At 35.6% G+C, this 25,498-nt stretch overlaps 2 protein-coding genes and 1 long non-coding RNA gene across 3 annotated transcripts; all 3 read left to right on the plus strand.

The window, feature by feature from the left end:
- Positions 1–904: 904 nt before the first annotated feature.
- Positions 905–11,277, plus strand: LOC148872614 (polygalacturonase inhibitor 2-like). Its single transcript, XM_088969588.1, has 2 exons — positions 905–1,329; positions 10,734–11,277. The coding sequence occupies exons 1-2, from the start codon at positions 905–907 to the stop codon at positions 11,275–11,277; spliced, it is 969 nt and encodes a 322-aa protein (XP_088825714.1).
- A 7,517-nt stretch (positions 11,278–18,794) lies between these two features.
- LOC148872615 (uncharacterized) lies at positions 18,795–21,092 on the plus strand. Its single transcript, XR_016106522.1, has 5 exons — positions 18,795–18,908; positions 19,099–19,133; positions 19,303–19,427; positions 20,451–20,689; positions 20,908–21,092. It is a non-coding gene; the product is annotated as an uncharacterized LOC148872615 (long non-coding RNA).
- A 3,331-nt stretch (positions 21,093–24,423) lies between these two features.
- Positions 24,424–25,498, plus strand: LOC148872616 (polygalacturonase inhibitor-like). The gene has a single exon (XM_088967637.1). It carries the CDS (start codon positions 24,424–24,426, stop codon positions 25,369–25,371), a length of 948 nt encoding a protein of 315 aa, XP_088823763.1. The 3' UTR covers positions 25,372–25,498.

Consider the following 25,498-nt stretch of genomic DNA (forward strand, 5'->3'; position numbering starts at 1 on the left):
GCTTATGAGAGTGTGGTATATGAATTGAACTGCACCACACCTTAGAGAATGCTTAAGAGGGTGTGGGTTGGACCATGTGGTTCACTACACTTATTTTTGTCCTATAGTGCAAAACAACTATCCTACTATAGCATAACTATAGTGAAGACATATCCACAGGTATGGTGTGGATGAGAATAGACCACCCAATACATAGCACTATTTTAATTAGATGCATTTCAAAAAGTTTTGAATTTGGTAATACTTAATAGACATGGATCGTTTTATTATTTCTATTATAGGAAATGAAGAATATTCCATTACAAACAAAGTACATGTCATAGATTAGTTAGAACCATTGAGGAAAATTAAAATAATTAACATATGGGGAGGTTCTTTTTGCTTCAATTGTCATAAAAAAGTTCGAGAGTATCGATATTTTAATTCTTTATGTGTAAAGCAACAATCCAATCTATTGCACACAACTGGTAGAGACTAGTCCCAAGTTGGCAAGTTGCAGCAGTGGTAGAAAATATTTCTGAATTTAAGCTGGAAAGTAACCTTGTTTGGAGGGAAGCACAGAGAAGCCAATGGTATCTTGGGAAAAAATTTTTGTTTTATTTTATTAGAATAAAAATCATGGATAAGGTTGTCTCCCATCTCGAGTGTAGAGCCTGCAGACATTCAGTTTCTATCTGTGGATGAATGAGGAAAGTTCGAAAATGTTGAAGAAGGATGCAAAAGAGGCCAACTCTTTAACCATGACTTAAATTCAAGAATATAGAGTGGCAGCGAGAAAATTAAAACCAATTAACTCTCTCCTGGGCTTCCCGTTACTCCTCCATAAGTTAAAGATTGATCCCTTCCATGCTTTCTCAATTCCAAACTGGAAGAGTGTCATTCCATCCACAGAGGAGAACTGAAGATGGAAGTTCGCAGAAGTGGTGCTTGGTCAAATTCTCTTCTCCACGTTCTCCTCCTCTTCCTCATTTCATCTTCTCTCCCATCTTTCACCCTCTTCGGCACCGTTCACTGCAACCCACATGATGAACATGCTCTCCTAGCATTCAACAAATCCCTAAACGATCCCAAAGACCTCGCTTCCTGGATTCCCAACACCGACTGCTATAACTGGACCTACATCAAGTGCGACCCCAACACCAATCACATTACCCAGCTCTCCATCAATCAAGCTAGCATCTCTGGCGAAATACCGACAACCATCGACGACCTCCCCTACCTGGAAACCTTCATCTTGAGCGACACGAACTTTACAGGTTCGATCCCCTACTCCATCACCAAGCTTAAATGCCTCACACTTCTTAGACATAAAGATGTAGGAGAGAAAGAGTAAAAAATAAAAGAAATGTTGTATTACTTGACCTGTCGACCAGGCTGAGATAGATACAATATATATACACAAAGATGAAAAGAATAAATAAAGAAACTAAGAATAGGAGACTATGTACAAAGATTTTCTAATTAAATTCTGCTAATTAATTCTTCCTAATTTAGTGATTGCCAAATCTGTGTGAGAGCCTTTATTGGTAATTGGAGGAGATCTGTCATTGGTAGCTGCTAAATATCCTTTACTCTCAGTTGCTATTCTGGATTGAGAGCCTCCATTGTTAACTGTCAATCTTGCGGAGTTACCTTATGGCGGACTTTCCTTAATACACCCCCTCAAGAGAAACGGGGCAGGAAGCACATGAAGCTTGGACCGGAGAAAATCAAACCAAACTAGAGCAAGAGTTTTGGTAAAGATATCAGTCAGCTGATCATCAGTAGAGATATATCGGACATCCAGATTTTTACGGAGAATATGATCACGTAAGAAATGAAAATCCACTTCGATGTGCTTGGTGCTAGCGTTAAACACTGGATGCGCTGCCAGATACATGGCACCAATGTTATCACAGTAAATTATATGCAGAACAGATTGATGAACACCCAATTCCCGTAGTAGGGACTGAAGCCACAACAATTTTGTGGTGGAGTTAACTAAGGAACAAAATTCAGCTTCAGTGCTAGAATGGGCAATGGTGGGCTGTTTCTTCACACTCCAAGAGATTAAATGAGATCCAAGGAAAATACCATAACCACCAGTAGACCGGCGGTCATCAGGGCAATCAATCCAATCAGCATCTGAAAAAGCAACTAAATATCCAGGAGAACTGGATGCAAAAAATAATCCATGTTCAATTGTGCCTTTGAGATAACATAGAATGTGTTTTACTACCGCCCAATGATCATTGGTTGGGTTCTAAAGGAATTGACAGGCTTTGTTCACCGCAAAAGCCACATTTGGACGTGCAAGTGTACCATACTGTAGGGCCCTGACAATGCTGCAATACTAAGTAGGATCAGGAAGTGGGTCTCCCTGAAATTTAGACAATCGAGACGTAGGAGCCATAGGCGTGGTCAAGGGTTTAGATCCTGCCAAATTAGTTTTTTGTAGGAGATCCAAAATGTAATGCCTCTAAGAAAGAAACAATCCAGTCTTGTCATGATGAGCTTCTACTCCAAGAAAATAGTGTAGAGATCCAAGTTCCTTAAGAGAGAAGCTCCGAGAAAAATCCACAATTAGTTGAGAAACATGAGCAGCAAAAGAACAAATAACAATAATATCATCAACATAAACCAAAATATATAGAGAAATATTATTTTTGGTGTAGATGAAGAGATAGAGGGATCACATTGAGAGCTTCTAAAGCCAAGATCATGAAGTCTTTGACTGAGGCAAGAAAACCAAGCCCGAGGGGCTTGACGAAGACCATATAGAGCCTTTTTAAGCTTACAGACATATTCTAGACATGTCTGATTCTCAAAACCCCGGGGCTATTTCATATAAATATTTTCTTGAATAAAGCCATTCAGGAAAGCATTATGAACATCTAACTGCTTAATGTCCCACCCTTGTGAGGTGGCCAAAGATAAAACTGTACGAATAGTGGCTGGCTTAACAACAAGGTTGAAGGTATCAGTGAAGTCGACACCAGAAACTTGAGAGAAACCCTGAGCTACTAGTCTAGCTTTGTAGTGTTCAACAAAACCATCATGTTTCCTCTTAATTTTGTACACCCACTTAGAGCCAACAACATTCATAGAAGGGTCATAAGGAACAAGTTGCCACGTACCATTCTTTATAAGCGCATGAAATTCAAATGCCATAGCAGTGCGTCAGTGTGCAGACTTGGATGCCTGAGAGTAGGAAGTTGGTTCTGCATCAATCAAACTACCATCTACAAGTAGCCCTTTAGGTAAGGGATAATGTGCGACAGGCTACGCATGGTGGGAACTCATAGAATGAGTAGTCATAGAATGTGTCCATACAGCCAGTGTAGGAACAATAGGTGTCATGTCGAGAATATCATGAATCAGTCGTGTTCTCTGTTATGGCTAAGCTGTTTGATTATCACCATGAGACAAAGACTCATTAGTATCAGTAGAAGATGAACTTGCAGTTATACCTTGTTCAAGAGACGGAGAGTCATGAGAAGAGATATCATTCTATGCATCAGTGACTGAAGGAACAGGTAGCAGGGTGACTCGTGCTGAATTTAGAGGTTCAGAAAAGTTTCTCTATTGAGAGAGTCCCGGAAACTATTTCTCATAAAAAACCACATGTCTAGTAATAATTTCTTGTGAAGTAATCGGATTATAACACTTGTACCCTTTATGAGAGGAACTATACCCAACAAAAATGCATTTAACAGATCTATAGTCCATCTTGTGCTTGTTATAGTCGAATAAAATGACAACAGACACAACCAAAATTTCATAATATAGAATAATCAGGTTTTTGATCAAACAACTTTTCATAAGGAGAGAGATTACCAAGTGTTGGAGTAAGCAACCGATTAATGAGAAACACTACAGGTTCTGCTACTTCGACCCAGAAGGATTTCAACCGGTTAATGAGTAAGCAACCGGTTGAAATGGAGATGCAAAAGGCAATAAGCTTGAACAAGAGGAAGAGGAATGGGCGGGATAAGCCAAATCAATTTTTTGGAAGTCCAAGTTCCTTAACTCTAAGGGTGCAACTTGGGCCAGTAGTGTGGACTAAGGGTGCAACTCAGGTGGGTCCAACTCGGGCCTAAACCAATCTAGTCCAAAATTTTACATAGCCCAAACATGGCCTGAGCCCAACCTAACTATGCACATTCATACATATGCATATATGTAAATTTTTTCATACATATTTACATATACATATACATACATATTATATGTATATACATCTGTATACATATTTACTTATATATATACATATATATTTGCATACATATTTGAATAAATGCATATATGCATGTATAGTCTTAGAGCGAGTTCATTGACCAACTTGACCCTAGCTTGGGCTTGACCCAACCCGAGTGTATCAAATTAAAATGCGGGCTAGGCTCGGGTTGGGAAGATCAAGCTTGACTTCAGGCTCTATTTAGGCTTGGGCCTTTAAGTCCAAATTTTAGGGTTAGGCATGGATTGACCATAAACCCAACCCGCCTAATTTGCACTCCTAATATGGAATGAACTACACCACACCTTGGAAAATGCTTATGAGAGTGTGGTATACGAATTGAACTGCACCACACCTTAGAGAATGCTTAAGAGGGTGTGGGGTGGACCATGTGGTTCACTACACCTATTTTTGTCCTATAGTGCAAAACAACTATCCTACTATAGCATAACTATAGTGTAGACATATCTACAGGTATGGTGTGGATGAGAATAGACCACCCAATACATAGCACTATTTTAATTAGATGCATTTCAAAAAGTTTTGAATTTGGTAATACTTAATAGACATTGATCGTTTTATTATTTCTATTATAGGAAATGAAGAATATTCCATTACAAACAAAGTACATTTCATAGATTAGTTAGAACCATTGAGGAAAATTAAAATAGTTAACAAATGGGGGGTTCTTTTTGCTTCAATTGTCATAAAAAAATTCGTGAGTATCGATATTTTAATTCTTTATGTGTAAAGCAACAATCCAATCTATAGCACACAACTGGTAGAGACTAGTCCCAAGTTGGCAAGTTGCAGCAGTGGTAGAAAATATTTCTGAATTTAAGCTGGAAAGTAACCTTGTTTGGAGGGAAGCACAGAGAAGCCAATGGTATCTTGGGAAAAATTTTTTGTTTTATTTTATTAGAATAAAAATCATGGATAAGGTGGTCTCCCATATCGAGTGTAGAGTCTATAGACATTCAATTTCTATCTGTGGATGAATGAGGAAAGTTCGAAAATGTTGAAGAAGGATGCAAAAGAGGCCAACTCTTTAACCCTGACTTAAATTCAAGAATATAGAGTGGCAGAGAGAAAATTAAAACCAATTAACTCTCTCTTGGGCTTCCCGTTACTCCTCCATAAATTAAAGATTGATCCCTTCCATGCTTTCTCAATTCCAAACAGGAAGAGTGTTATTCCATCCACAGAGGAGAACTGAAGATGGAAGTTCGCAGAAGTGGTGCCTGGTCAAATTCTCTTCTCCATGTTCTCCTCCTCTTCCTCATTTCATCTTCTCTCCCATCTTTCACCCTCTCCGGCACCGTTCACTGCAACCCACATGACGAGCATGCTCTCCTAGCATTCAACAAATCCCTGAACGATCCCAAAGACCTCGCTTCCTAGATTCCGAACACTGACTGCTGTAACTGGACCTACATTGAGTGCAACCCCAACACCAATCACGTTACCCAGCTCTCCATCAATCAAGCTAGCATCTTTGGCGAAATGATAGCCAATGGCAACCTCCCCTACCTGGAAACCTTCATCTTGAGCGACACGAACTTCACAGGTTCGATCCCCTACTCCATCACCAAGCTTAAATGCCTCACACTTCTCAGACATAAAGATGTAGGAGAGAAAGAGTAAAAAATAAAAGAATGGTTGTATTATTTGACCTGTCGACCAAGCTGAGATAGATACAATATATATATACACAAAGATGAAAAGAATAAATAAAGAAACTAAGAATAGGAGCCTATGTACAAAGGTTTTCTAATTAAATTCTGCTAATTAATTCTTCCTAATTTAGTGGTTGCCAAATCTATGCGAGAGCCTTTATTGGTAATTGGAGGAGATCTGTCATTGGGTGCTGCTAAATATCCTTTACTCTCAGTTGCTATTCTAGATTGAGAGCCTCCATTGGTAACTATCAGTCTTGTGGAGTTACCTTCTGGAGGACTTTCCTTAATACACCCCCTCAAGAGAAACGGGGCAGGAAGCACATGAAGCTTGGACCGGAGAAAATCAAACCAAACTAGAGCAAGAGTTTTGGTAAAGATATCAGTCAGCTGATCATCAGTAGAGATATATCGGACATCCAGATTTTTACGGAGAATATGATCACGTAAGAAATGAAAATCCACTTCGATGTGCTTGGTGCTAGCGTTAAACACTGGATGCGCTGCCAGATACATGGCACCAATGTTATCACAGTAAATTATATGCAGAACAGATTGATGAACACCCAATTCCCGTAGTAGGGACTAAAGCCACAACAATTTTGTGGTGGAGTTAACTAAGGAACGAAATTCAGCTTCAGTGCTAGAACGGGCAATGGTGGGCTTTTTCTTCACACTCCAAGAGATTAAATAAGATCCAACGAAATTACCATAACTACCAGTAGACCGGCGGTCATCAGGGCAATCAATCCAATCAGCATCTGAAAAAGCAACTAAATATCCAGGAGAACTGGATGCAAAAAATAGTCCATGTTCAATTGTGCCTTTGAGAAAACATAGAATGAGTTTTACTGCCGTCCAATGATCATTGGTTGGGTTCTAAAGGAATTGACAGGCTTTGTTCACCGCAAAAGCCACATGTAGACGTGTAAGTGTAACATATTGTAGGGCCCCAACAATGTTGCAATACTGAGTAGGATCAGGAAGTGGGTCTCCCTGAAATTTAGACAATCGAGACGTAGGAGCCATAGGCATGGTCAAGTGTAGAGATCCAAGTTCCTTAAGAGAGAAGCTCCGAGACAAATCCACAATTAGTTGAGAAACATGAGCAACAAAAAAATAAATAACAATAATATCATCAACATAAACCAAAATATATAGAGAAATATTATTTTTGATGTAGATGAAGAGATAGAGGGATCACATTAAGAGCTTCTAAAGCCAAGATCATGAAGTCTTTGACTGAGGCAAGAAAACCAAGCCCGAGGGGCTTGACGAAGACCATATAGAGCCTTTTTAAACTTGCAAACATATTATGGATATGTCTGATCCTCAAAACCCCGGGGCAGTTTCATATAAATATTTTCTTGAATAAAGCCATTTAGGAAGGCATTGTGAACATCTAACTACTTAATGTCCCACCCTTGTGAGGTGGCCAAAGATAAAATTGTATGAATAGTGGCTAGCTTAACAACAAGGCTGAAGGTATTAGTGAAGTCGACACCAGGAACTTGAGAGAAACCCTGAGCTACTAGTCTAGCTTTGTAGTGTTCAACAAAACCATCAAGTTTCCTCTTAATTTTGCACACCCACTTAGAGCCAACAACATTCATGGAAGGGTCATAAGGAACAAGTTGCCACGTACCATTCTTTATAAGCGCATGAAATTCAAATGCCATAGCAGTGCGTCAGTGTGCAGACTTGGATGCCTGAGAGTAGGAAGTTGGTTCTGCATCAATCGGACTACCATCTACAAGTAGCCCTTTAGGTAAGGGATAATGTGCGATAGGCTACGCATGGTGGAAACTCATAGAATGAGTAGTCATAGAATGTGTCCGTATAGCCAGTGTAGGAACAACAGGTGTGGTGTCGAGAATATCCTGAATCAGTCGCGTTCTCTGTTATGGCTATGCTGTTTATTTATCACCATGAGACAAAGACTCATTAGTATCAGTGGAAGATGAACTTGCAGTTATACCTTGTTCAAGAGACGGAGAATCATGAGAAGAGATATCATTCTACGCATTAGTGACTGAAGGAACAGGTAGCAGGGTGGCTGGCTCTGAATTTAGAGGTTCAGAAAATTTTCTCTCTTAAGAGAGTCCCGGAAACTGTTTCTCATAAAAAACCACATGTCTAGTAATAATTTCTTGTGAAGTAACCGGATTATAACACTTGTACTCTTTATGAGAGGAACTATACCCAACAAAAATGCATTTAACAGATCTATAGTCCATCTTGTGCTTGTTATATATCCCAATGAAAGGACAACAGACACAACCAAAACTTCGTAATATAAAATAATCAGGTTTTTCGATCAAACAACTTTTCATAAGGAGAGAGATTACAAAGTGTTGGAGTAAGCAACCGGTTAATGAGAAACACTGTAGTTTCTACTACTTTGACCTAGAAGGATTTGGGGAGAGAGGAGGACACTAGTAGGGAGAGAGTGGACTCAATAATATGCTGGTGTTTCCTTTCAGCATTTCCATTCTACTCATGAGTATGAGGACAACTGACCCTGTATGAAATTCCTTCACTATCCAAGAAGGGGGATAATTTTCAAAACTCTCCTCCCCAATCACTTTAAAACATCTCAATTTTAGTGGAAAATAGAATTTCAGCTTGTCTCTTAATTTTAACAAAAGTATCAAACACATCCGATTTCCTTTCAAGAGGATAAATCCAAGAAAACTTAGAATAGGCATCCATAAACAAAATATAATATTTATAGCCTTTTGTAGACAAAACCTGGGCAGGTCCCCATACATTTGAGTAAATTAACTCTAGAGTCTGAGAGACATTACTAGAAGAAATTGACAAATTTAAACGATGTGCTTTGCCTAATTGGCAAGCCTCACAAACAAACTACTCATTTACATGTCCTGAATAAGGTAAACCAAATTTAGAAATTACTAATTTAGTTGTTTTAATGATGCATGTCCTAGGCGATGATGCCAATCCTGGAAAGAAGCTCTTTCTCCAACAAGTGCTTTAGCTGATTTTTCTCCTTCATTAATAGCTCCCGGGAACTAATAGAGTCTATCTCTACCGGGTCCTCTAAGTAGAACTCTCCCCATATGATCCTTCAATAAAAAGAAATCCAGGTGAAACTCAAATATTAAATTATTATCTCTTGTGAATTTGCTAATAGAGATCAAATTCTTTGTCAAAGCAGGAATATGATAAATATTTTTCAAATTAAACTGATAATGATCATAATTTAATGAAGAAGAATCAATATTCTTAATTGTCAAACCTTCGCCATTACCTACTTTCACTTGGTCCATACAAAAAAATTCAGTCTTGTTCTGTAAGTTATCAGCATCTGGAGTCATGTGATGAGTTGCTCCACTATCAGGGTACCAATCAGGGACGAAATTAGATGTTGAGCCATTGTAGGAAGACATACCACTATGAAACGCAATAGCAGGATCTAGAGAAGTATAGTTTTGTTCTCCTTGGTACGAGAGACCGTACTGTTTGTAGCACTTGAGTGCACCGTGGCCAGGTTTGTTACATACCTATCAGATAATTGTATTACCTCTTCCTCGACCTTGGCCACGTCCAGACTGATTGCCATGCCCCTGCCTCTACCGCGACCATAATTCCCTTTGTTTTTTTTTAAACTAAGAATTATTATTGCTATTATTTCCATTATTATTATTATTTGTAGCTATATTGGCATTGGGAGTTTCATTGAAAACATTATGCTACACAAGCCAAGATTCATGGCTAAGCAGTAAACCAAAAACATCATTAATGCCTAATTGATCAGCATCAATCCTATTAGTAATAGCAGTGACGAGAGACTCATATTCACTACCTAGTCCAGATAAGACATAGAGAACAAGGTCTTCCTTAGCTACCGGTTCAGAAACAATAGATGGATTGTCTGCAATAGTTTTTGCTTTTTGAACATACTCACTTATGGATAGATTGCCTTTCTTAAGGTTTTGTAATTGTTGCTTTATTTGTAGCACCCTAGATCGTGAGTGAGAAGAAAATGAACTTTTTAGGGCACTCCAGACTTCGGCTGCATTAGATAGTCCAACAATTTGGGATAATACACCCTCTATCAGAGATGCAACAAGCCAACTTAAAACAAGTTGGTCCAACTGTATCCATGAAGAATAGTTTGGGTTAAGAATTTTCTTACTACCATCATTGGGATTTGGAATTTCCTCTGGTGGTGACTTAGTCGAACCATTAATTAAGGCCACTAGTTTATAGGCCCTGAGAACTGGTAGAAGTTGAACTCTTCAAAGAAGAAAATTTTCTCCATTCAGCTTGATGGTGAGATACGGGGAAATGTTAGGAATAGAATTCATGGCTACTGTAGTAGTCATGTTCTGAATACCAAAAGAGTTGGAGCTCATAGCTTCAAACGAATCAGCACTGTCAGATACCATAGGCACTGATACCAAGATAAAGATGTAGGAGAGAGAGAGAGAGTAAAAAATAAAAGAATGGTTGTATTATTTGACCTGTCGACCGGGCTGAGATAGATATAATATATATACACAAAGATGAAAATAATAAATAAAGAAACTAAGAATAGGAGCCTATGTACAAAGATTTTCTAATTAATTTCTTCTAATTAATTCTTTCTAATTTAGTGGTTGCCAAATTTGTGTGAGAGCCTTTACTGGTAATTAGATGAGATCTGTCATTGACAACTGCTAAATATCCATTATTCTCGGTTGTTATTCTAGATTGAGATTTATCATAGCAGGTGCTAAATATTCTTTATTCTCAATTGTTATTATAAATTGAGAGCCTCCATTGATAACCGGCAGTCTCGTGAAATTACCTTCTAGAGGACTTTCCTTAATACTCAGAATCAATCTATCCACCCGCATCCCTCACTTCCTCGGCCAAGTTAAAAGCCTAGTGTATCTCTTTCTCGCCAACAACAAGCTATTCGGTCCGATCCTGGCTTCCCTTGGAAACCTCAATAAATTGGAAAGTCTTCAACTTCAAGTAAACAAACTCACAGGCGAGATTCCCAAGTCTCTAGGCAAGTTGAACCTCGAGTTGATTGTTCTGTTCAATAACAAGCTCGTTGGGGATGCATCGGTGTTTCTTAGGGCCGACGCAGCGACAACGTGGATCAATTTGTCGTGGAACCGGCTCGACTTTGATCTGTCAAAAGTGAGCTTTCCACGGAACTTGACGAACCTGGATTTGTCGCATAACAGGAATCGAGGAAGCATTCCGGAGCAAATAATGGAGTTGGATTCGATAGTAGTGGTGATGGACTTCAGCTATAACCGGCTCTGTGGAAAGATTCCGTTCGGTGGGAAGGTGCAGGATCAAGGTGCATCCCAGTTTCTCCATAACCAGTGTTTGTGTGGCCCGCCTCTCCCCAACAGCTGTAAGTAGTCCGGCCAGCATGATTGGGAGTTCGAAATTTCTGGTTCAGAAATCAGAATGGCCAGTTGAATGAATAAAAGTTTGACTTTGTATCAGTTTCCAATTTTCCATTCTCAATTTCTTATTCAACCCCGTTCGTTTTCACTTAACTCTGTGTAAATTTGTTTATCCGGGCAATTGTTTATCAGATTTTACTTGTTCAGGTAAGTGAAGTTTCAGTATTCCTGTGCAAATACACGTTACTCGTGTAAAGAAAAAGAATGGGGGAGAACAGATTGGGGATGTTTGGTTCTATTGGTGTCTTTATTGAAAAACTGTCATCATACAATTGTTTGATTTCACCATTTATCAAATAAATAGTAGAAAATAAAAAACTTTTAAAATAAAGTTCAACCAAACAACAAAAATAGAAAACGTTTAAAGTAAAAAGTATAAATAAACGTTAAAATGAATAAGTATAAATAAACATTGTATCTATAAATGCCCACAAAACCAAATACATACATTATCGATATGAGAATAATAAGTTACTTATCCATCTTGTAGAAAGGTATCAATTACGTACCCAGATACTTGACGGTTTCCGATGAGCCAATTTGACCAACCTACCCTCCATATAACTACCTTTTAAGTATTAGAAATTCATCTTTCATTAAATTATATGAAAATGACTCTTTTGCCTTTAATATTCATTAAATTTTCAAATTATGATCACTCTCCTCTGGCATCAATTCCATTTCTATTTTCTTCTTTTTCTTCTTCTTTCTTTAAAATTACCACCATCCTAAGGATAATTCGCTGTATATGAATAGGGATGTAGTAAGTAAACACTGTAAACAAATTGGTAATTTGGGTTCAGATTACAGGAATATATATCAGAGAGAGCTTGGGGTCGTGATAGGTAGATTACAGCGAGAAAGTTTTGGGTTAGAGGCAATTTGGGTAAATATATTAACTCACCCAAATAAATTTTTTACACCTGTTCCTTAAAATACTCCATTCTACCACTGAAAAAGATTAAAAACCAGTTTTAACAGTTATTAATGTTCATTTGCCGTTGTCAATACTTAGAAGCCAATAAAGATCTCAGTGGCTTCTTTCTTGTGCCCTGGCAATTAAAGATTCTAGCGAGACTAGGAAACATGAAAATCCTAGTCCCAATTCTAGTCCTACATAGACTGAGATTACTCCCTTATCTTTATCCTCTCTTCATGTATATCTTCACTGTTTGTATCCCACAAGGATTCTCACACTTTGTATATAAATACATTAATAGCAATGAAACATCTATCATATTACCTTTATTCTCTCTCTCTCATACCTTTTCTTTGTTTTCTCTTTCAATTTACAGATCGTATAGTATTAGAGCCTCATGACATCAGTCACTAGCACAATCTTCATTCTCCTCTTCATCATTTACCTCTAATGCTTCAATCATTCTCTCTTCCACAGTCAATGTCTCCAACATCACACTCTATCTTCATATATCAATCTTACAGGAGATATCTATGTAGCGTGAAGAACACAATTTCTTCCAAATTTGAGATTGAGGGGATCTTAGATGGTGCATTACCTTGTCTACCAAAACATATCTCAGGTATAAATTCATCAACTTCTACTCCTAATCCTAAATATGCAGAATGGATGAAACTTGACAATTCATATTAAGTTATATTATTTCCTCACTTCATGAAAATGTTATTAATTAAGTCATTGGGCTTAGAACATCTACACTTCTCCAGTCCTATTACTTCAGCTTTGAATGCAACTTATGTCTCTTAAGAAGGGATCCTCTTCTATAACTGAACCAAAAATATTGCATCATAACAATTTCATGACAATGATCTTTTTTTATTGGTGCGTCATCTTATTCTTATGGTGAGATGTAGAGGCACAGATCTTCTTTTTTTTTTTTTTTGGTATAGACTTCCCCCTGACCCCTTTTTCCCCAAAGTGTTCCATGTCAATAGGGGTTGCAACAATCCAAGCTTTTCATGAGCTGCTCGAGCTCGATTTGTGAAAAGCTCGGCTCAGCTCATTTTCAACCGAGTTCGAGCCCAATTTACTGGTTCGATTATTAAATGAGCAGAGCTCAAGCCTACTAGAACTCAACTCATGAGGCTCGCGAGCCGGTTCGAATATATATATAAAAACAATATTATAATTATTAATTATTATAATTCTTATATTTTTAAATATCAAATAAAAAATATTTTTATATAATTTTTATTTTTATAAAATATTTTTTCTGAAAATCGAGCTCGAGCCTGATAGTATTCAGCTCGGCTTGGCTCAAATCCACCCCTACATGTCAACACTGGAACAAACCAGCTAACACAGATCATGTTGGAATGGCTTTTTGTTGGGAGAAAATCTGAACTCGTCATTCAGCATTCCTTCAAAATAGGAGGAAACAAAATCGAACTCATAGAATTACAGGTTTTTCATGGAATGACCAATAATCTTTATGTGCACCTTATTTTCTCTTCCCTGATTCCCCATAAATTAATATGCAAAGAGAGAGAGAGAGAGAAACTTAAAACGTTTGAAATGTAAGAGTTTGGTATATACTAGTGAGTGGTAATGAATTACATTTTCCTTGTTCGGTTTTAATAATTGCCATATATATACTTAAAGACAAGGGAAAACTCTCAAGAAGTTTCAGTTACAAAATAAACATGCTGGCACAGTTCTTTCTGTGATTTTGATAAAAGTTATTTATAAAAAAAAAAAAGTTTGGTAGAAGTTTTCAACATTGTTATTGAATTCCACACACGCATAGATGTACACAAGGACAAACAAACATGAAGATAATGGGGAAATATTAATTTCTTCTACATCTTTAGCACACTTTGGAAGCAGATATTACATACATTAATAAGCCAGAAAGATAAAGAAGTGAAGTATATGTCAACCAATGACTTTGTAGCTTCATCATTTCACTTGTAATTGTCTATCAACTAACTCGATCGATGGCTTTTGAAAGCTTTACTTACAAATGAACTGAATCCAGCATATATAGGTTGGTGCTCTTCAAAGCTTTTATCAAAAGCTAGCAACAAATGTATCACCGAGTCTGTATTAATTGGAAGTGTCACCAGGAAAGCTTTTTTGTTTCTCCAATAATTTTCTGCTTCTAATGAGTAGAAAACTAATGGTTAAAACTGATAAAAATAAGACGTAATTGATCAAAATAAATCATGTCATAAAGAAAATTGGAAGGGTTTAATTAGGAATAAAAGGGGATATTTAAGGTTTCCTGTATGTTTGTTGCTGAAAATAATAATTTAGAAAGAAAGAGAAACTACTGGTTTTAAAATTTTTAAGAGAACTTGAAAAACTTTTTCTTGGCTGCAATGAGAAATCAATCCCTTTGTGTTATTTAATAGCATTATATATATTTCCATCTCCAAATGGTACCAATCAAAACAAACTTCAACATATGAATAATAAAAAGAGCAGTTCATAAAAGAAAGAATAATGATAAGAGAGATAAGCCCAAAATCATACTTTGGCTTATAGAAATCACTCCTAGATGTAGTTTGAGCAAAAACTAATAATGAAAACAAAATTCCGAACTAATAAGAAAACGCACTACCCCAATCAAAAACTTTCCAAATACAAAGCAAAATTTTGATCATTTTAAGCTGATAACCATCAAGAAATTCTTACCAAAAAAAACCTGATAACCATCAAGAAAAAAAAAAAAAAAAAACTATACAGTGACAAAAAGCGGATTGTATCAAACAAAGTTTGTGGAATTCAACTTTCAATCTAACACAATTATATTTAGCATTGAACCATATGCAAGGTACAAAATAAGAATTGATGAAGGGTGATTTGGCCCGACCTAGTAAAGAGGGGACACATGGACATAATCTGACCAAGAGATGACAATTCAGCCTAACACAACCAGTTCGCAATAGACCGAACTCGGATATTCAACCACCTTGGGATAGAGTAACCTTGCGACAGCTCGGACGAGATCACCTCGGTGCCAGATCACAACAGATCACTTCGATCCCAAAACACTTCGGCATTCAACTCAGTTCGGAACCTAAAAGCATGACCTCGGGGTTACCAACTCCGGACTACTACGTGGTGACCCCGAAAATCCTTCTAGTGGATTCCGAACCGCCTGGGATCACTACGCGCAACAGCTATCATTATCTCCTCCCTGCTCGATTCGGGCGGAATTGATAAGCCTTATCAGTTGACAACATTATCCCTTAATTAATGAAGAGACGGATCTCATTGTGACAAATATCCCGGAACTGATCCGCGAAACCCACAAGGACTCAGCTATATAAAGGCTCCAACCCCAGGGGCATGAGGTATGCGTGATTTCTCTGCTCTCTAGCCTTCTACATTCTTAAGCTATTTTAGCTCACAACAAGTTTACTAACTTAAGCATCGGAAAGACCTTGCTGGGCTAGTCACCCTGATTTCTCTAGTCGTCCTCTTGCAAATCAACCTAGTCTGTTGTCTGACTGGAAGGTAGGTTACCTCCAGCAGGGAACAGTTAGATCGCGCTACATCAAGAATAAACAAATTAAACCAGCTAAATAAATTACTGACAAAGTGGAATAAATAAGAGCAATTATTAAAAAATGGAAAAAAAATGTGAACAAAAGAAAGGAGATGGTAATAGTACTTGCAAAATCATTTTGGTATTTGATCATTGTTATTCAAGGACAAGTTTTCCATTAAACGAAATGGTATTAGTAATATGAACAAATAAATAATAAGTATAATCTCTTTCTCATTACCTTTTCTAACGGAAAGGACGTGCTCTTGAATCTTGGAACAACACTAAATAATGAGTGCTATCATTCACTATTACATTGCTAAGGCAATGAGAATGAAGGAAGGCCTTGCCTAGGAGGACAATTTACATACTTTAATTGGATCAATTGTTCACACATATATTGACATGTGTCAAATAATTAATATTTATTTATATGTTAAAACTTAAAATTTTATATCTTATATAAAATATGAAACATTTTGTATAAAATAAAAAATATTTGTATTTGTATAACATATATAATATAATGTTATAAAAATATACATTATATTATATTATAGGTTGGGTTAATGGTTCAACCTTTCAGGTCAAATGGGTTAACCCATAATGTAAAATTAAAAAACAAAATTTTTAAAAATAGAATAATATAAAAAATATGGAACAATTTTGGGAACATCTATAATATTATATATTAATCACATAAACAAAAATAACTGTGATAAACAATAATTATTTTATTAATGATATAAATGAAAAATGCAACAATTTTCACACCTAGATGTCAGGTCAATGATCTAACCTTCCGGGTCAAATGGATCAATTTATGATGTTATAATTAAGTATTCAATATTAAAAGTATGTATAAAAACTCAAAGAAAAATATAAACTTTGTATAAAGCATTTTGATACATTTCTAATGTTATATATTCACCATTTTAAACAAAAATAAATGTAAAAATAAGAATTAGTTTATTAATGATGAAAATGGAATACAAGATTTAAAATCAATCGAAGAAAACAACATGGTTTTTCCATCCATGTGGTGGATTAGTGGTTCAACTATCCATATCAAATGGGTCAACACATGATGTTCTTATTAAATAATAAAACATATAAAGTTTTAGAAAAAATTGAAATTCTTAGGTAAATTTGGGTACATTCTACAATATTATATATTTATCATATAAAAAAGTGTGATAAATGAAAATTGTTTTTATTAATGATGGAAATTGGATAAAAATTATAAAAAAAAATTAATCGCATGAATGTGTAACACATGGCCCTATAAAACATGTCAAATGGTTAATGATTCAATTATCTAGGCCACCATAGGCAAGTGGTTTCATGTTTAATGGACCTACAATCCTGAATTAGGTGGTGGATTGATCAATCTAATCAATTGATTTGTCCACAATATTAAAAACCAATATTCAAACAATATATTGAAATTGCATTTCCTCCTAGTAATAAGTAATTTCTATTATATGTCAAATTGAATAATAAAAAAATTTATAGAAAATTTTGAACATGTAATTAATATTACATATTATTCACATTAAATAAAAGTATATTTGAAAAAAAAAATGAGAATTATTGTTAGTAAGTATAGAAATAGATCAAAATACAAATAAAAGTGAATTAATTTCTTAACCATAGTCCATTGACCTAGTCAAATAGGTGAATGATTCAATGGCCATTTGGTCGTTGACCAAATCAATGATTTTTTACAACAAATTGGTTTAAGTTAAAACATACTCAAAGAATATGTCCAAGTGGCAAACTAATAAATCCAACTGCATATTAAAAAAATTGATATAAATTATAAGAACATTTGAAATTAGGTCATTGAGTTGAAAAACAACATATCCACCATTACACCATGCTTTGATCACTTTTCTTTGTTCCATAAATTCTTATAAAAATGCTAATATATATGATTTAATGAGAGAAATTTGAATGAGAATAAAGTGTTTGTTCAAATTAGATTTATGTCTTTTTAATCAGAGAGGGACCAAATTAAAAAATTGGCACTACAACAAAATTGACCTATAGTGGCGGATTGTCAAGCCATGTATTTATATTCGCCACTAAATATACAATATTTTGCGGCAATTTTATAAAAGCACCACTATAAATATGATATAGCCACAATTAGTTTAGCGACACTTTGGAAAATTCCACTATATATATTTTGTTAGTGGCAATTATTCATAAGCGCCACTAAACACCAATAGCAGTTGCTCGTTAAACAGTAGAGGTGTAAAGTGGGCCATGCTGTGGGCCGTGTCGGGCCAACACCCAAACTTTTCATTGGGGAGGCCGGCACGGCCCGTGACAGCCTACGGGCCGTGCTGCCCTCTCCGGTGAAAAGTTTGGCCAGGGTCGGCCTGGCATGGCCCAAGCCCGAGTGTGCCCGTGTCGTGTTGCAGGCTAGGCTGGCTCGTGGGTCAAGCCTTGGCCCAAACCGGGCCACGGATCGGGCCAAAGCTATTTTTGCCTATTTATTTAAAAATTTTGAAAAAAAACTTAAAATTCTGATGTATATAATTACTTATATATATAATAATTAAATAAATTAATATAATAAATTGAAAACAATTATTTATTTTATTAATATATTTATACTATATATTATTATATAATTATAATTTATATAATATATTATATATTATATATAAATATATATAAAATATAATTAAATAGTATATATGGGTCATGCTGAGTCGTGTCGTGAGCCAGGCCACAGGTTACGAACAACAGGGCCCGCTTGGTCGTGTCATACCGGCCTGGCTCATAGCATCACACGGACCATTGTGATGGGCCTGGCACGGCCCGCGTGACATCGTGTCAGACCGTATTGGGCCAGTCCAGAGTGGGGTTGGTCCGCAGGTGGCACAGGTTTTTTGCCCTCTATTAAACACCTAGATCAACGGCTTGGATCATTTTAGATCATTTAACAAATGAAAAAAAAAAAAAAACATATTGCGCGGGTTTTTTGCCCGCGTTGAATGAACTCTCCCACAATATTCGACGATTGAGTTCTTCATCGTCCCCAACTCAACTCTACTCTCTCCTGCAATCGCCTTGCATGCTTTCTCCTCAAGAATAACAGGTACGGTTTCTTTCTTTCTAGCTCTTCTTCTTCTTCTTCTTCTTCTTCTTCTTCTTCTTGTCTACAATGGAACGGGTAAAGCTAATGGTTGGAACCGATTAGGGTAATCACGTTTTTTGTTTGTGCATGATCGATGAAATCTAGAAATTTTATTTCTAACCTTTTGTCTTCTTCTTTGCAATCAAACAAGGCAACATCTTTTTCTTCTTATCTGCAACCGAGTAGGTAATGTAATCGTTGAAACCGAACAAGGCAACCACACCACACTTTATTTGTTTGTGATTACCCTATTCGGTTTCAATTGAATAGGGTAATCACGTTTTTTGTTTGTGCATCATTGATGAAATCTGGATTTTTTTTTTCACCTTTTGTCTTCTTCTTTGCAATCAAACAGGGCAACCTCTTCTTCTTCTTGTCTGCAACCGATTAGGTATTGTAATCATTGAAACCGAACAGGGCAACGGAAGAGTGACCATTTGAATCATTTAAGCAAGGTTTCTTGACCCTCTGTATTCTAAGGTGCTTAGTATACTGTTTACGTTGGTTTCCGTAGATTGCTTCAGAACTGAATTCTGATTTCTGCAATTTTTACTTGACCCTCCGTGTTCTCTACGTTTATATTGCTCTTAGATCTGAGTAATTTGTCAATTGTTGTAAAGTAAATCCAGTTCATGCTGAGTTTGTAAGCTGAGTAATTTGCATAGTTCTTTGGCTTTCTTTTGAATGATACTTTCAAACATGAGATTTAATCTTGCTTGCATTTCGTTATATGGAGATATAAATTTAATTCTGGGTTTTTGTATTTGTTATTTGATCTTGCTTAATGTATCTTCATATTAATTTTTTTCTTCTTTTCGTGGTAATTGATTAGAAGCTTATTTGATTAATATTGATGGTTAGCTTAATAACTTATTCACTACAAGACAAAACAATAAGCAATTCAGTTTAACCTTGTCAAATCAAATGACCCTTAATGTATTGACTTAGTATAAATTGGTTTAAAATATAGAGAAGCTTATGCTATCAGAAATTTTTTGTTTGTTGGCTAATACTTTTATAAAAATTCAGCATTGTTCTTATTTTTTTATGATTAGCTGGTTTGTGTTTTTTTAAAAGAAAAACGTACAATTAATATATGCAGGTTAAGTAGTTAAGTTTATATCCATTTATCTTTTGTACACCAGCCTTTTCTGCTCTTCTTTCAACCAACCTTTGTTTGTGAATCCACTTCTACAAGCAAATTCTTCAACTCTAAGTCCTTGCTATAAGCTAGAGTCTATCAAGCACTGCTTGGCTTTAGTATCCTTACAATCTTTTTGTTTTCTTTTACCTATGATACCAATTTCTAGTACCAGATCAACTATTGTGATCAAGGAAAGAATTGGACTCCAAGAGCACTGAACTGAGTTGCCCATGACCCAGTCATACAATTGGCTGGCTATTCTGATTAATTCTTCTAGACTTGAAATTGTTTTCAAAAAGTTCTATTATTCTTCCTATTTTACATTCTGAAAATTGTTTAATTTTATTTTAATGTGCTAGGTTGATATAACACCTAAATGGTCTCAAAGTCGGCAGGTGGATGATGTTGCTCAAAAAAAGAATGTGAATGAAATAAGGAACTCGATGAATATAAAAAAAAGGTTTCACGCTTAGAGCAAACAATGGCAACTTTAGTTTCAATAAATACATCTATTAATCCTACCAACCAAAATGCAGTTGCACCTTCTCCTCGAGAACATTATTCCTCAACGTCAAGTCACTTAGCTACAACCCTTGAGGTAAGTAAATGAAACATATACAAACTAGTTTATGACTATGTTTTTGAAATTTAACATTGTTTTAAACTTGATATTATTATATAGCTTCTGCTCCATCAATTTTGAGCACCCCACTTCAAAACAATAGACCCATGAATCCCAGAGGCATGAATAAGGCATGTTTATATGCAATTTAATATACATGACCTTAATTTTTAATTTTTTAATTTTTTTCTCAGGTTGATTATGTAAACAAGACACAACAATAGGCAGATGGGAGCATGATTTGAAGAAGTCATAGTTTTTACATTTTTTTGGTTTGATATGTAACAAAACAATCAATTATTATACATTTATTATGATGGATGTATAGAAACTTTAAAATTTGGATATATATATGGATATATTATATTTTGTTATTGAATTACTTGTAGTTTAAAGTTACAAATACAAAAATATGATATTTTGCATCAACAGATTGTACAAGTTTGACAACTTACAAAGTTATTATTATTTAAATTAATCTGTACAAATTAATACAGCGGCGGTTATAATCGCCATTATACATCACCTATATCTGCCATTATAAATATATTAACTTTTATAGTGGCAGATATAACCACAGTTCTACATAGAATATATGAAACAAAATAGTTTATAACAGTGGTTATATCTGTCGCTATATATACAATATACACCACAAATTAATTTATAGCGGCAGATATAACCACTATAGATATGCCACCAATTAATTTATAGTGACGAATACAATTGTAGCTATATGTAATATATATGTCACAGATTTGGTTATAGTGGCGATTATATCCGTCGTTATATGTTTTATACTGACGAAATATTACCTTTGGTAGCGGTTATAAATACCATTATGTCATATACATATGTCATGATTTTGATCTATAGTGGTGGATTATTGGTCGCTATCGATTAATTTGACAATGAATGCTATATTTTTAGTGACATATTTTTGCCGTTAATTGTTGCATTTGCATTGCTAAATTATAGGGATTTAGTGGTGGATGTTCTATGTGCCGCAATTTATTTTACCGACGCGACTGTAGCAACGGAAGTGTAATTGCCACTAATATGTCGTTATACTCCTATAGCGGTGTATATCGGATGCTGTAGCGGTGAATAGATCCGTCGTTGTAGGTCAGTTTTCTTGTAGTGTGGAGAATTTTAATTGAATAAAAGTTTCACTCTGTTTTGCACTTTTAATAATACTAGCAAGTGAGCACATGTTTTGCACGTGGTCATTCTAGATGATGATAATGATAATAAAAATGTATCCAAAATTTTCTATGAATTTTATGTATATTTTATTTTTTGTTTTTATATTTTTTTGTTTCTTATTATTAATCGGATATGGATTAAAAATCTACATCTGATTACAAAGTACCTCATCCAAATATGTGATAATTTGATCGAGTTGTGAAGTTTCAAGTATCATTGATAGGCCTACTTGTTTGGCTAAGTTCTTCTTTTTGTAATATTTAGTTTTTTGGTATATCTTTTTATTTTTTAGTCATTTATCAAAACATGTAAGATTTAAATAGAGGGAATTGAATGGGATGAAAAATAGTAGTTTAATTTACACTTTAAACATTATATTTAAGTATGGACTAAATTCAAAAATAAGTATTTTAGTCATAAGAAAGTTTCACAAATCTTATTCATATTTTTAATGTAGTGTAAATATATAATTATAGATGTGTTCAATTTTTTCTATAATTATTTTGTATTTTTGTGTGTAAGAATAATTCTAATATGTCACACTTATTTTTTTTTTGTTTAATATGAGAAATATATGATATTATACATGCGACAAATTTTTTTTTTTGCAAAATTTGTGTACTTTTTCATTTTTATATTTTTATATATTATTAAATTTATCATTTATTCATGACATTAAAGGTTAACATGTTTGACCCAAAATTTGAACTATTGATCTTTTCCAAATTGTAAAATAATTTCATTTTTGGTTAGTTCTAAATTATGTATTTCATTTTCATTACTAATAAAATAGTTATTGTTTATTGCACTTATTTTTCTAATTTGATATAAAAATATCACAAATGTGTCTAATTTTTTTTTATATTTTTTGTAAGTTTCTATATTTATTTCTATTTTAAAAACTTTATTACCTAACTATGACTTCGTAGGTTGATCAATTTGGTTCGAATGGTTAAATTGTTTAGCCACCACTTAGATTAAAATTGGTTTTGTTTTTGAGTCAGTTTTTAAATATATGGGCCTATATTATTAAAAATATTAACACAAATCTAATTTAGAGGGCGTTTGGTTCCGTTTACATTTATTGAGTAAACGTTTTATACTTGTGTGGTTGCATAACCGAGGAAAGCAATTAATGAGGGTGTTTATGACACAAACGCCATTAAGCACCACATCAACAAAGTGCCAATAAATGCCTACCCATTTTAGAAAGCTCCAAAATGAAGCTTATTGAAATGGGAGAGGCGCACAGAAATCGATGTTTACTTTTAATGAGGCATTTGTTGACGGGGTGCCTGTGTGGCAGTGTTTACTCAATAAATGTAAACGAAACCAAAAACACCAAAAAATTTTAATAAGACAAAATCGGAATTAATAATTCAGGTATAAGGCTTAATGAGAAAGGATTAAATGAGGTGGGAAGTAATAATTAAAGTTACATTTTCAACAATATCATTAGAGATGGAATAAATACATAATTATGGACATTTTAGTAGCCATAAAAAATGACATTAAAGATTTAAAGTAGAGGGTAATTTTAGTCCAAACAAAATTTTACATTGCATTCACATATATATATATATATATATATATATATATATATGTGTGTGTGTGTGTGTGTGTGTGTGTATGTATGTATGTATAATATATAGCATATAAGTATAGATATAAATTTTACAAGTGGCAAATTTTGATTTTGTGCGGTGGGTACTCAAAGGACAGGCAGCCTAAGTAATCTCTTTAGTGGAAAATTATTCAAAAAGACCAAAGATATTGTCATTCAGCTAAAAAATAACTTTCCAATAGCATCTTTTGGTAGCTTCTTCATTGTTGAACATGGTTCAGTTGAAATTGCTCAATCAAAGTTTCAACCTTACTAAATACCCTTATACAAAGGCCAATATTTAAATATCAATATGATACATCTTTGTAAAATTATAAACGATCTGTAAAACCCTCTAAAAAAAGGATATCAACCATATCAATACACACTAATATGTATCCATAATTTAATCCTGTTTGTGTAAGAAAGAATTCAATCTATTGCACACCACTATTAAGGAGAATATGCTATTTAATTATTTCATGGGGCAGTGGGCCATGACCTACTTATATAATGTAGATACTAATAGCAAGTTGCAATGGCAATAGTAGAAAAGATCCCTGAATTTGAGTTTAAGCCAGAAGGAACACAGTTTTGAAGGGAAGCACACAGACAAGCAGATTTTTATTTTAATCAAGCATCTGGTGATCTCCCATCTCGACTACAGACATTCAATATTATCTGTGGACGGATGAGAAAAGGCCGAAATTGTTGAAAGATACAGAGGCGGCCTCTTTTTCATACTTAAGCACGACATGAATCCAAGCATACAGAGTGGTAGAGAGCAAGTCAAAACCAATGAATTCCCGTCACTACCTCCATAAATTAATGACTGATCCCTTCCATGTTTCTCAGATCCAAACTGGAATAGTCTCATTCCATCCACAGAGGAGAATTGAATATGGAACTTCGCAGTAGTGCCTTGTCAAATTCTCTTTTCCACCTTCTCCTCCTTTTCCTCATTTCATCTTCTCTCCCATCTCTCACTCTCTCAGCCACCGTTCGCTGCAACCCACATGACAAATATGCCCTCCTAACATTCAAGAAATCCCTGAACAATCCCAGCGACCTCGCTTCCTGGATTCCCAACACCGACTGTTGCAACTGGACCTACATTAAGTGCGACCCCAACACCAATCGCGTTACCCAGGTCTCCATCAATCGAGCTAGCATCTCCGACGAAATACCAGCAGCCATCGGCGACCTCTTCTACCTCGATACCCTCGTCTTGAACAATATGAACCTCACCGGTTCAATCCCCTACTCCATTACCAAGCTTCAACACCTCAGACGTCTCACTATCAGCGAGACCACTCTATCGACCCGCATCCCTCAATTCCTCGGCCAAGTCAAAAGCCTACAGTATCTCATTCTCTCCGTCAACCAACTCTACGGTCCGATCCCGGCTTCCCTTGCAAACCTCAACAAATTGGTAAGTCTTCAACTGCAAGGAAACAAACTCTCGGGCAAGATTCCCAAGTCGCTAGGCAAGTTGAATCTCGACTCGATTATTCTGCTCAATAACAAGCTCGTCGGGGATGCATCCATGCTTCTTAGGGCCGACGCAGCACCAACGTGGATCAATTTGTCGAGGAACCGGCTCGATTTTGATCTGTCAAAAGTGAGGTTTCCATTGAACTTGACGTTCTTGGATTTGTCACATAACAGGATCCGAGGAAGCATTCCGAAGCAGATAACGGAGTTGGATTCGATACTGGTGATGGACTTCAGCTATAACCGGCTCTGCGGAAAGATTCCGTTCGGTGGAAAGATGCAGGATCAAGGTGAGTACCCGTTTCTCCATAACCGGTGTTTGTGTGGCCCGCCTCTCCCCAACAGCTGTAAGTAGCCTGGCCAGCATGACTGGGAGTTCGAATTTTCCGGTCCAGAAGTCATGACGCTGAAACTGAGATCCCAAAAATGGCCAGTTAATCGTTTTGATGTGATCTGTGCATTGGCCAGCTTGATCTATATGT

Source organism: Nelumbo lutea, chromosome 2, assembly GCF_056320005.1.
Source record: "Nelumbo lutea isolate HS-2025 chromosome 2, American lotus-T2T, whole genome shotgun sequence".
Classification (NCBI taxonomy): domain Eukaryota; kingdom Viridiplantae; phylum Streptophyta; class Magnoliopsida; order Proteales; family Nelumbonaceae; genus Nelumbo; species Nelumbo lutea.